Source organism: Notechis scutatus, chromosome 5 (assembly GCF_049901735.1).
Source record: "Notechis scutatus isolate UNSWTSFEM ecotype Mainland chromosome 5, rNotScu1.2, whole genome shotgun sequence".
NCBI classification, from domain to species: Eukaryota; Metazoa; Chordata; class Lepidosauria; order Squamata; family Elapidae; genus Notechis; species Notechis scutatus.
This window is the reverse complement of record NC_142013.1, coordinates 87,772,230-87,785,797: the sequence shown is the minus strand read 5'-3', so window position 1 is coordinate 87,785,797 and position 13,568 is coordinate 87,772,230. Positions and strand designations below refer to the sequence as shown.

General features: G+C 37.3%; 2 protein-coding genes across 3 annotated transcripts in view; one reads left to right on the top strand and one right to left on the bottom strand.

The window, feature by feature from the left end:
* Window positions 1-3,692, top strand: part of NAXD (NAD(P)HX dehydratase) — a 30,821-nt gene extending 27,129 nt beyond the window's left edge. The window contains exon 11 of the mRNA XM_087967284.1: window positions 2,350-3,692. Within this exon, the coding sequence (XP_087823410.1) occupies window positions 2,350-2,353 (4 nt within the window). The 3' untranslated portion in view covers window positions 2,354-3,692. The remainder of the gene's footprint in view (window positions 1-2,349) is intronic.
* The window catches only part of CARS2 (cysteinyl-tRNA synthetase 2, mitochondrial), a 30,896-nt gene continuing 18,234 nt past the window's right edge, over window positions 907-13,568 (bottom strand). The window contains exons 10-15 of one of the 2 annotated variants that reach the window (XR_015749899.1): window positions 12,592-12,658; window positions 9,264-9,402; window positions 8,280-8,403; window positions 4,695-4,793; window positions 2,574-2,906; window positions 907-1,045 (exon numbers count right to left, since the gene is read on the bottom strand). Coding sequence is in view for 1 of the 2 variants with exons in the window: in XM_026668895.2 (XP_026524680.2) it covers window positions 983-1,045; window positions 2,574-2,834; window positions 4,695-4,793; window positions 8,280-8,403; window positions 9,264-9,402; window positions 12,592-12,658 (753 nt within the window). In the remaining variant the exon portion in view is untranslated. The remainder of the gene's footprint in view (window positions 1,046-2,573; window positions 2,907-4,694; window positions 4,794-8,279; window positions 8,404-9,263; window positions 9,403-12,591; window positions 12,659-13,568) is intronic. The other variant, XM_026668895.2, reaches the window with a different exon arrangement.

Sequence of the window (13,568 nt, the reverse complement as noted above, 5' to 3'; positions counted from 1 at the left end):
ACAGAAAGCATCGTATAGTCATTCATGAAGGTGGGGTGAGGCTACAGTGGCAAAGGCAGGAGGGCCTTTCTGAAAAGAAATGTCATCCAACATTTTCTGGGCAAGTATTGTATCCTTCATACTCGTTAAAACATTAGTCTGTCTTCTTTTTGAGGGAATAAACCAACAAAAAGCATTGAATCCCAGATACTATTCGGGACCTGCCTATTTGGGGAAACTCTTCTTAACGCGCCTTGCTTCTATCTCTTCCAACCTCTGCATGTTACTTGACTTTTTCCACATACTCTTCATTAAAAAAAAAAGTTGTCTTCAAAAAGCCCAAATGTATCTACTTTGCCAATTGCCTCTGTTTACCTGAATGTTTCTTGACACTGTAGGGAACAAGGCACCAGCTGAGGACGGCTGCAACTTCCACAGACCATGCTCTGTGCTTCAGTTCTTGAAATGCTCATGTGGTATCAACCAGAGAAAAACTGTTAAATCCGATGTGAAATTCTGCTAATCCTGACAAAGTAGACTTTTGATGTTAAAATATAAAATCTTTAATTCATCCCTGTTCTCAAAAATTCACTTCATTTGGTGCTTTTGGTGATGTTAAACTGAACCATACTTTAATTATGTTACACTTCAGTCAAAATCATTCAAAAGTGTGAATATGTAGAGAGGTTCATTTCAACCATATGATTGTAACAGATGGGAATAAGCTTGAATCATTAGAGCTGACAAAGATTTCACTAGATAATTTCTATTACTTTAGAAGACTCATTTGAAGTAACTAAATTCTCACATAGGCAGTGACAGATGTCAATCAGTAAATCAACTCTTGTATTCCTCAAATCACCAAACTAGATTTTTTTGACAATATTTTATTTAAGTTGGTTTAGAATAAAAGTCCAGCAATCCAAGGGGCAATAGTCTTTATTCTGTGGTCTGGCTTTTCTTATTAACAAAAGATCACTCCAAATGTACATCTGTCTTTTTATCAGTGCTTTTCCAGTTCATTATTGATTTTTTCAAGTTCCCATGTAGAAGTAGAATTTCTATCCTATAAATATGTTGGGGAATGGGGTGAGGATAGGAGAGAAAAAGCAGAGAATTGCATTATATTTCCTTTTATAAATCAAAGCTGAATTTGGAATACAAATCTTAAGGACACTTAGCCAAAATATCAAAGCTTATTTTAGTCCTCACTTCAGATGCAGATTCAGATATGGAAAAAAAAACCAGCTTCCCATAATATTACTTTTGCAGATCTAATCTGTGGAAGTTAAAGTGATTATGACAATTGTCATTCAATTATAAAAATACAAGTGAATAAATTATCATTAAAAAATATTCAGGTTTGGGCAAACTTCAGACTTTTAATGTTTCATTTAAGCGTTTAACAAATGGCTTAAATCAAACCTTACATTTTTAATGTGATTGTTTCATTCCAGTATAATGGAAACAATTGTATTTTTCCACTCGTGTAATGATGTATTTAAGGCAAGGATCACTGATCCACAAGACTCAATGTTAGTTCAGGGAATTATTGACTGAAGTTTACTTTATGAAAAAAGTAAAGTTAGCAGTTAGTTTTAAAAGTACAAATTCAGAACACTTGATTTCTTATTGACAATGCTATTTGAAAAAAATAAATAAAAACCTATTGGACTGCAGTATGTTGGATCCTTTATCTTATTTTCTGTGATTGGTATTTTCTGTCTTGAACGTAATATTTTACTGATAACATTTTAGACTTCACGTAAACCTTATTTCATAATTTAAGCTTTCTATAGCTTAACAAACTTAAGTGATGGGCTAAATTTTTCCCCAGAAACACCCTATCTGCCCCTACCTACAAATGTTCTGCTTTCCCTGTGCTTTCAAGTTTAACATTATGGGCTCCAGCAAAACAACTCCCAATAATTGATATGTTAAATAGTTCCTGGAACGCAATCTCAACACTGATTATATGTTTCACTGGAATAACTTCAAAATCAGTTATCTTTATTTGTACCAAAAATGACCGTGTTGTACAGTATGTACTGCTTAATGTTCATCTTACAGCTTGGCTTTCTTCCTTAACAGGAATTGAATAAATAAGTATATGATGTGACTGAATTAAGCACTCCTTATTTTTCGGAAGTGCTTATTCCTCTATTTTAAAAAATCTGGTGGCCTGCGGGACTCCTGGCCACTCATTCTGGTCTCTAGGCAGATAAAGAAAAGCAAAAGCTGCTTGAACAAGTAAAATTTGTGGAACCCTATGCCCTTTCTTTCTGTGCAATTACGGGACTAGTATTTAAAATTTCCCAGTGACACTTCAAAACAATGGAGCCTCTTTAATCTCAACCATGTTGTTCCCAGGTAGAACATCTGCAAAAACAGCTTGCCCAGCATTAATGAGATACGACATTCTTCAGTCAAACATAGGGATTCAGGCCAGACCTACCCTTAGATTTCTCATTACAGTATGGAGCAGAAAAAAGGACGCTGCCTGTTGTGAAGGAAAAGTACAGCTGGAGCTTATTCCTCGGCTTGCCCACGCAGTCAGTAAAATAAAAATGATTCTGGACAATGCAGAGACAAACCTTTATGTTGATGCCATATAAGGCCAAGTCTTGGCGAAGGCGGTCACATGCTAGCAGAAGGGGCATTCTCTCCTGCAACCGTTGCCGCCTTTCCTCTTTCTGTTGCCGTTTTACTTCCTCCAAGAGATCAGCATTTGGGGCAGATGGACTTTCTTCAGCCTCAGGGGTAGCAAGAGCAAAGCTGCGCACTTTGATCCGGAAGCTCACTAGTTCATCTATCACACTGGAGAGCAAAGCTGAATGCTTGTGTTCAGGGAGAACCTATAAACCATTATCAAGTTTGTTTTCATTAAAGACTGGTTTTCACTGTTATTGTACATGAATTCTGGGTGCCTTTGGAGGAACACAATATAAAATGAAAGCAGTAATAAGGGTAAAGTTAAAATCAAGACCAATAACATACATATATGTGCCAATAAAAGTCAATTATAGCTTCAATGATGCAACAGGAAAGAGGTCTACGATAATTCGCTGCGGCCAACTCACTATGGCCAATTGGCTGCAGCCAATTCGCTGCAGGACAACTCGCTGCGGGAAAAGAGTTACGCTAATATCGAAGAGATATGTTGTGGTTCGCAGGCAGCCTCTGTAGACGGCAGCAGAATTGGACAGTGGGAAAGAAAGGGGATCAGTCCGGAAGTCTGGAGAGGACTTGGACGAGGGTCCTGCGTCCGATCAGAGATGGGGCCAGGACCATCTGGAAGTGGGGTGCTGCCTCCGGAGCCTCCAGAGTCTGGCAGAAGAGGCAGAGGATCCAGGGGAGCCTGTTCCCAGTGTGTGTGCGCTCAGAGCTGCTAGAAGGCAAGAGCAGCTGAAACAAAAGGGGTGACTCGGGAGTAAGGCTGGGAGGTGACTGCCCCTCCCATATGATATAAAGGACAGGCAAAGGTAAAGAAACCTTTTCAGGAAGCAAAGTCGTTCGTTTGGTTCAGATTCATTCTTGAAGCTCTTTGTACTTCGGTTGGTTTTTTCTCTCGTTCATTTGATACTTCTGTTATTGGCAACACTTCACAGAAAAGAAAGGTGAGTGCTTATCTCGAGGGATTGTTTGAGATTAATTACCATCTGGGAATGAAAACAATTCCCAGCGTTGCAATAAAATAAGACTTGTTTTTAAAATAAGTATGTGCGTAATTACAGTCTAGGAAGCCTTGGTCAGAACAAGATGGTGGCAAAGAATCATTAAAAAAAGGATGCAAAAAGAGGGACAGAAAGAAATGTGAATGGCAAAAAAATTTTAAATTTATTTTAAATAATAATTAAATACAATTGCTAAATTGTACTGCAATGAGTTGTCCGTGGCAAGTTGTCCTGCAGAGAGTTGTCCCATTCCCATAGGAAAAAAGTGTTGAATCTCAAAGTATTTCCCCAAATTTAAATTAAGACCAAGTTCAAACTTAATAAAATCCCATCAAAGAAAACAGTACAGCACTTGAGCTCAAGTGAAGAGGTTATTACAGAACTGCATTCTTCCTGGTGGAATACAGAGTGGTGGGAAACATGCCAAAGTCCTATGCTGAAAATTTGGTTCCACTGAGAGCAGGAAAACATGTTCCATTTTTTAAAGTCTGCCATAACTGCTGCTGCTCAGAAGCAGATGGCCCAGAGTGGTCGCAGCATTGTACGTTTAAATACATAAAATTCTTAACAATGGAAACCATATACAGGGTAGTCCTTGACTTACAAGCACAATTGAACCCAACATTTCTGTTGCTAAGCGAGTCAGTTTGCCATATTACTTGCCACAGCTGTTTCACTGCAGTGTTAAATTGGTAACATGGTTGTTAAGTGAATCTGGCATCCCCACTGACTTCACTGTCAGAAGTTTGCAACAAGTGACTCCAGTACACTGCAACTGTCATAAATATGAGACAGTTGCTAAGCATCTCAGTTTTGATGACGTAATCATGGAGATGCTTGCAACGGTTGGGTGAAAAATGGTCGTAAGTCTCCAGTGCCATCGTAACTTCGAACAGGCACAAACGAACTGTTGTAAGTTAGTTGTTGAAAATTGTTTTCACACAGCCCATAAGCCCTGACAAACATTTGGCTATATGCTGGGGGGATGAGCCTATAGTTAAGGTATTAGTTAATTAACTCTCTTTTATAGCAGACTCTTACCTGACCTTCAACAAAGGTGACTCCAACTGCGTTAAAAAATTCCATCATGTAGGAGACTATGGCCCCAAAGACAATAGCACTTCTAGGGGATCTTGTTTCCTGATTTCAAAATAGATACAAAGAAAAAGCTGGAATAACTGGAACCCAGTCACTTCGATGACCAAGGCTTCAGCACATGAACTCAAGATGTAAATGAAACATTTCCCAACCATCCTGGAAAGCAACGTTGCAGGAAATTGCGTTACCTTAAACCTTTGCTACTTTATCCAAGAATGGAAAATTCTGAATGGTAGCAAGGGAAGCTATAATTCTAAGGAAGATGGGACAACATGAGATGCATAAAAGCAATTCTCTTAAAACCCATGTTTAAAAATACCTAACTACAGGTAGTCCTTGTCTTACGGCAATTGAGCCTAAAATTTTTGTTGCTAAGTGAAACATCTGTCAAGTGAATTTTGCCCCATTTTATGACCATTCTTGTTTAAGTGAATCATTGCAGTTGTTAAGTTAGTAACATGGATGTTAAGTGAATTTGGCTTCCCCATGGACGTTGCTTGTCAGAAGGTCGCAAGAGGTGATCGCATGACCCTGGGACACTGCAACAGTCATAAATGTGAGTCAGTTCCCAAGTGTCTGAATTTTAATCACGTGATCATGGGGATGCTACAACGGTCATAAGTACGAAATTTTTTGGTAAAGTTGCTTTTTTCAGTGGCATTGTAACTGATCACTAAGTGAACTGTTGTAAGTCGAGGACTATCTGTATTGTACAGGAAATGACTAAAACAGAACTGCAGAGTGAACAGAAATAAGGAAAGAGGGCATATTTTTTATATGCCCACAGGGCATGCCAGACATATCCACCTAGTACAGTGATGACTAACCTTTTCGTCCTCGCGTGCCTAAAGTGTACATGTTCACATGTGCCTGCACCCATAATGCAATGCGCGTGTGATCCCCCCATCCCCTGCACATGCACGCACGACCCCCCACATGCCTCTGCGCATGTGCCTTCCGTGCACCCCCCCACCCATGCACAGCAGATACCTGACAATCAGCTGGCTGGCGGGAGGTGTGCGTGCATGCGCAGTGGACCTGATCTGGGGCATTGGCTCGCGTGCTGGCAGAAATGGCTCTGCGTGCCACTTCCGGCACGCATTCCATAGGTTCACCATCACAGACCTAGTACTTTTATTATCCAAAGTCTAAATTGAGAAACATTCTGAAATTCTATCAGAATTAAGGAAGCAGAAATTGTGAAAAAAGCAGATACTCACTTTCTTATTAAACTGAGAGGGAGAAAATATACACATATAGGAAAAAATATCTCAGGAAGGTTAAGTAAACTTGATACTTCAAGGAGTAGGTTGAGAAGTACCTTTCCAATTACTTTTGCACAGTCCTAGCAAGAGCACCTTATTTCATCTCTTCTCCTATATGTCCTTCATCACTAAAATGACTTGCCAAACTATCATTCAAAAGGAAACAAGTTCTACTGCCTTTGTTATCAAAAGTACTGTGGCTGTAAAACTTAGCAGCCTGATGGTATAATCGATTATGGACCAGGGATAAAAAGTCACAGACGTGGGAATGGAGAAAAGAAGCAAAAACAACTCTCTTCAAGAGGAAGTATTTGTGTGTTAAAGGCAAACAATGGAATGGAAGTTAGGTAGACAAGAGGTCACAGGATTCAACATCTTCAACAGTCTTTAAAACAAACCATGACTCCAAATCAGTGAAAACAATCCAGTCAGTTTACTGCAGGGTTTCCCAAAATGGTCAATAGCAACCTCCAGAGATTGATGGGACTATCCCAAAAGGTCAATATTATTATGTGTGGATAATCTACAGTTAGATTAACAGTCTAAGACTGGTGGAAACATAATAATTCAAATACTAACCAAGGAGCTAATAATTATTAGGTTAACATCTAAGAATATAGACAGTTCCAAGCAGGGTGGTTTTTGTAAAATTGGGGTCCAGATGTCGAGGGAACCACTTAGATATCACTCAGTTGGGTCCAATCATGATTGGTATAACAGTGGATTTCTTTTTCTATAAATGTTCAATTTTAATCTACTAGTGCCAATTTTTTCCAACTGTTTTTCCTCAATTGTAGCATTAAGAATAGCAACTTCAATGAATCAGATTTTCTTCATTTCAATAATTATTATATGCTGAACAGATGATATTATGAACAGGATGCCTGTCCCATAAGATTTTAGCCTGTTCATTTTCCAAAATCTTCTCAACTTAACAAGCCCATATTTTTAATTTCCAACCACCTTAAATTGGATGATTTATGCCTCATAGCATTCTATTTCCCCAGCTACTGATGTTGCTTATTGCATTATGTTTTTCAAACTTCCTTCAATTTTTCTGGTGCTAAGCCAGTATTTTTTAATTAGGCTTGTCTGGATTCTTACAATTTTCAATTTGTGGTATTTCATGTTTTTTAAATTACTTGCATCTGATCTTAATTTCTTCATCTGTGCCTCCAGTCTGATCTTCCACTTTGGAATTGAATATAATTTAGCTTTTGGTTTTTTAATGTTAATACTCAGTTCTTCTGTAATCACCATTGCTGTATTGTAGGCAAACTATTTTGATAGTTATTTTAACCCTTGCAAATTCACATTCTGCATTGTTAGGTGACAAGACTTTGGGGGCACAAATTTAAATACTGGCAGTCTTTGTCTTTCTACTAGTAATTCTGCATATGCCATAATTAAAAAAAAATTCTTTGTGTGTGTGTGTGTGTGTGAGACTTAGTTCATAGGTTGTTTCAGTTCTGCCTCGTACTGACTATTCTTGCATTTAAATTATAATTTCTGCAGTTCATATCATTTTTTTCTTTATATTTACAATTGTTATCTGAGGCTTTTCTACTATTCTATTGTTTTGGGGTCTTCCAGTTTTACAATTTTTTACAGGATTCTTCTTTTGTTTTATCACCATATTAAATCAGCTGAAAAATACATCAGTTTGGCAATTCCGCAAAGACCTGTCTCGCATGAGTGACCCTTCCAGTAGAATACACTACCACCAGCATAGCTCTCAACTTTATTAATATTATTCACAATATAATTAGCTGAAATCTTTCTTAAATTATTTTCATATAATAAATGTTTGGGTGTCAATGAATAATCTGAAATTTCACAAAGAGGTCAATGAGTGGAAAAATTTCGTGATTTCTGTTTTACAAAACCGTACAACAAATGCAGGGGAAGCTTTTTACAAAACCCTTCACAATCAACCACCATTTGAGGAGCGGTGATAGGGAAGGCCTCTCCAGAATGAGAAATAAGAAAATCCAATGATTGGCAAAGAAAAAGGCATCCTTCATAAGCTGCTACAAATCCAGTATAAAAAATATGACCAAAAATAAAATTTGAGCAATTTAAAGCATAACACATTCATTTTTGACTTTCTGCAAATGCAGTACGGATAAAGCCTGCTATAGGAATGAAGTATGTTGCTATTTTTTTTCCTGATTGCTTATTCTAAAAAAAATAACACGCTGATTTCAGTCAGTATAGAATTAGACAACTGTCGCTTTCTGATCTTTGTGTCCTAATGGGTTACCTTAGTGATGGTTTTAAGCTGTCTGTTGCCATAGTGAATGAGGTCCAAAATTGCACGAATAGCCCTGGGAGTGTCGAAGTCATCTGCACATGCTGCCTCTACTGTTGTCTTAGTAAGAGCTAGTCTTGAAGAAAAATGGAGAATGTAAGATACCAGAATCCAAACTTTGCCTCATGACTATAAGGCAATCAGCAAATAAAAATACTTCAATTCAGATGTCAAACTGAAAGCTGCTTTATATGGAAACCATAGGCATTTTCTACAATTATCCCTGACATGTTCTAGGCATGCATGTGTATTGTGTGTGTCTGTATTATGATGGATGGAAATGCACCCTGGCTAAGAATGCTAAAAGGTGCAGTTCAGTAATACACCAATTCTCTCAGGATAGTGTCCTACTTTAAAAAAAAAGTGAAGAATTGCTTGTTCTGTTTATTCGTACACAAAACAAAAGGTATTTCATCACCCATATTTTAGGTCTAGACAAGGTAACTTTGGAATTGTTAACGTACACAAGTAGAACCTGGCACTTGTAGGCATTGAGTTACTCAAGCCACCACTAGGTGGCACTTTATTTTTTTAAAAATGAGGTGGCTGAATCATGCAAGTTGTCCATGCTTTCACATGAGATTTACTAAAATTTGCCATTAATTTATTTTTAATATTTGGCTACCCATGGCATTGCACAAAAAATGCACAAGGTCAGCCTTCAGAAAAGAACACACAGGAAAATGAACTAAAAATATACTCCATTACTTTCCCACTTGCAGTCTATGGCACCCAACAAGTAGACAACCAACTCATATTAAATTGTCACCCTTATATATTAGATTTACATGCAGAAGTTAATTGCAAGGGAATGTCTTAAAAAATTATGCCTACTGCTTGAAGCAGTTTCTCTTCAGATCTCTACCATGTTGTTCTTCTCCATAAGGCAACAGGCAAATCACAAATGCAAATGATAAAGGAGAATATAGCACTTACTTCTCCCACAGTTCATCTTCCCTAATGGCATCACAGTCAAACTGTCCTTTCATGTAGGCATTGGCACTACTTATAAAAGAATGTATTATGTGAAGAATGTTCTTTGCATCATTCATGGTATCATTACTATATTCCACTCCTAAGAAAATAAATTTAATTATATGGATTAATATAAACAGTTTTGCAATATCAAAAAATAGAACAGCATACTTTAAAATTGAACAAAACAATACTGTGCTTTCACTGCCTCTCCCCTGTCCAAAATGTCTCACTACGGGATTTCTTGCTTATATCGAAAATTATAAAAGCAAATTAGAGCAATATCTTATTCTGTCAAAGAAATTAGATCTTTTGTTGTTATATATATCTCCCCATTAATTCCATTTTTGGTAGAATTCGTTCTATAGAACACCAGAACTAAACTTGAAAAAAGAGCAGCATCATTAATAATATTTGGGACAACAAACAAACATAAATGCTTCAAAGAGATACAATACATAAACAAGATATCAAAACAAGTAATACTCTGTTATCATTAGATTTCTATCTTTGGAAATTGTTCAAGGTACATACCGTAATACGAGGGCGAAGTAGTAATAAAAGAATTAACAGTCCAGATGTTGCAAATTATTGCTCTGGTCACTTATTAGCAGTCAGATTGCTCTAAGTAGCACTAAAAGAAAATATTTTTAAATGTCCCTTGTTTCTTCATCTATTTTAGTGTCACCCAATTTCCATAAATAAATGGAAACAAGTTGTGAAATAAAATGGATTTTCTGGTCCTCCTCATCTTCCAAGGTAGGCTCAAAGAAAAAGTACTGTAACGCTACTGAGTCCAATTTCAAAGATGTAGATGTTTCACAGCATTTAATAGCTTTGACTAAAATATAGATTTATTGCTTAGGCGCAAATGAGAGCGTGAATGCATGAAGGAATCTTTATTACTGTTCACTAATAAATCGAACAGGATTAACTAGATTAGCCAACAAATTAATAGTTTTTGAAGGAATTTCTTCAATCTTTCTATTACCTTCCTTGTAACTCTACCAGACCTATTTAAAGACAATGGAAAATTTCAGGAGGAAGTCACTGGGGGAATCTGGAACTAATAATCATCTTGTTCTAAAACAGTTTTTAAAGCTATTCACTTGTGTAGGCAAGGCTGCTTTTCAAAAAATAGGAAGAGAATCCCACATTTTCTTCTTCTTTTTTAGTGTTTGAAATGGTTTCACCTAAAATCTGATCTGCTGAACCTGGGGAGTAGGAAGTGTCCCAAAGCAGCAATTAATCACTGAAAATGTATTTGCCCCATCAAACAAAATGTATTATTTCTAATGCCATGGATCGAATCAGAAAAGTCTCCACATTCCTAATGACCATGTGATTGAGAAATAAAGGAACTATCAGCTCCCAAAATAGACCGAAGCAGAAAATTAACTCCATAGGAAGATTAAAACCATACTTTATTGAGACTGGCTATAATAATAGAATTCTGCAAGTCCAATTGTGCTCAACCCCTCACCTCCTTTTTATAACCTAATGAATTAGGAAGGTATCTCTCTAAGCTACTTCTAAATGTTGTCTTGCTTTCTATGCCTGAATATCTTTTAGCCTCTTTTGCCTAGGTCACCCTTCTTAAGTATTTCCATCAACTTCAACTTGCTTATTCTCTACAGATACTGATTCGCTTACCATTATGATGTTATAATAAGAGGATTACTGGCTTTGGGGGAACCAAGGTATGTGACGTAAGGTTGACTGACCAGAAGTGTTAGGCAGCATTATTGTTAATACCCAGAATGATGGCTTGTCTGAGTGGGAAAGCCTGATTGTGTATAGCAATAAAGCAGAAATTGAGCAAGCAAGCAAGAGAAAAAGGCTGTGTGAATGCCTGCAAGGTTATTAGGCAGATAGGGTAAGCAGACATAGTGATTAGGTGGCAGAGACAGAACACATATAATAATGGGGGGGGCATCTTTTTCAGATACAAATGGATTTTTGTGCTGATATTGGATCAAAGGAGAAGGAATAATGCTTCAGGGCCATCCTAGACAGACCATATTTTGACAGATTTTACAAAGCCTTCATGCAGAAATTCTTGGAAAACTTTGCTTTGTTCTCATTCCTCAGACTTGGCATGATTTGCTTGTTATGTCTTTGCTTTAGATCAAAGCACACAGATGGAGATATGTTTGATATGCGTTTCAAATATACAATCAGATATTTTTATGTGCCTTTCCATGTGCATCCATTACAAATAAAAGCAGCAATGTCGTTGATGCTCCAGTTCGGATTTTAGTAAATAGCCAGTTAATGTGATATTGTAGTCTTGCTGTTAAATAATAAAAGAATCCTTTTATCTAACAGATTTACTGTATGTCCTGCTTTTCCTCTAAGTCAGCGACAATGGTGGGATTCAAAATTTTTTACTACTAGTTCTGTGGCTTGGTGGGTGTGGCAAGGGAAGGATACTGTAAAATCTCCATTCCTACCCCAACTCCTGGGGGAAGGTTACTGCAAAATCCTATTCCCTCCCCACCCCACTAACCTGCTTTCCAGCTCCATTTTCCTGTGCAGGGTAACAAAAGAAGACCCAGCCGATCAGCTGGGACTCGAGAGGCAGAGAATAGATGGGGCAGGGGCCAGTCAGAGGTAGTATTTGCCAGTTCTCTGAACTACTCAATATTTCTGCAACTGGTTCTCCAGAACTGGTCAGAACCTGCTGAATACCACCTCTGGTCAGTGATCCCCAACCTTTCCAGCTGGGTGGACCAGCACAAACAGCAGGGGAGGGGATGGTTTTACACATGCACACCACTTTCACAAATGCAGTTGCGCGCCCACCCACCACTTTCATGGCCTGGTTCTGGGCCAGGGATTGGGGACTCCTGCTCTAAGTGAATTTCTTCTTGCAATTTTCCCTACAACAACTCTATGATATGCAGGTCTTTTCAAGGTACTGAAAATGTATTTTATTATTGAAATCTGCCAATGAAATTAAATGGGTCATAGTATGAACTGTAAACAGAACATGGATTTAAACCACAACTTCATCAAATATGTCACTAAATACTCCTGCATCAGTCAAAACTCTTATCAATTTTGCTACGAAAATAGAACCTAGCCTTTCTGTTCAGCTGGAAAAAGATTTTAAAATTTAGCTGAAATTAAGAATGAAATAACATGACCTGAAAATTTAAAACTCTCCCCCGAAAACATTTTAAAACAAAAGTAGTTATTTCAGAGATATGCACACAAAGTAAGCATCTAACTCATTAACAATATATATATCTTGTAAAGCTATCTTTAGTCCAAGAAATGTTCTTACCTGAGCTGTATTTGGTCCGCAAACAAAACATTCTAAACTGATCGGATGAAAATTCTTTTAAAAAATCCTAAGGAAACAAACAAAAAAAGAGAGGAAAGAGACTCATTCTTGATTCTGCTAACAGAATTAGATCATGAAGAGTTTGGCAGGCATGGATGATGGATCCCATTTCAGAATTCAAATGCTTTCCATCATATCTTAACCTCTAAATTAAAATGTAGCACATTGTCAACTTTATGTTCATCCAGACATGCCAATATTTGCTCTTAGATCTAATTATTATTCAGGTTTTGAACTGGTACAAATCTGCCCAGACCAGTTAGCAACACTGATTATTTTTTCATATATATAATGCTATATATATGATATAATTCATATATATAATGCATACACACACACGCGAGAGAGAGAGAGAGAGAGAGAGAGAGAGAGAGAGAGAGAGAGAGAGAGAGAAAGAAAGAAAGAAAGAAAGAAAGAAAGAAAGAAAGAAAGAAAGAAAGAAAGAAAGAAAGAAAGAAAGAAAGAAAGAAAGAAAGAAAGAAAGAAATACAAGCACACTAGGTGCACTGCAAGAATGAATGTATACCATCCCACACTGTAAATAATACATACACACACTATGTTTCTAACCCCAGGAAAGGTTTCTGGGACTCAGCTGGAAAACTTTTGCCTCCACGACTCTTTTTCCTTTTTAAAGATGCTCTTCCATTTCTATAATCATCGTTAAACCCCAAATCATGAAATCTGACAAAGTATTTGGGGCTTTTTCTGAAAACAAAGCATAGCTCTACTTCTTATGGGTACAGAGATGTGGAAATGCAAGACAGCAAAAGCTCATCATGACTCTGTCCTGGGTAACTAGCAATGTTCTTTTCCATTCCCACTCGTCTTTTCAGAAACATTAACATTTCAGAAATGTAAAATACATTAAAACTAAAATTCAGCAACCTCAGGATAAAGCAAACTGAAAATATATA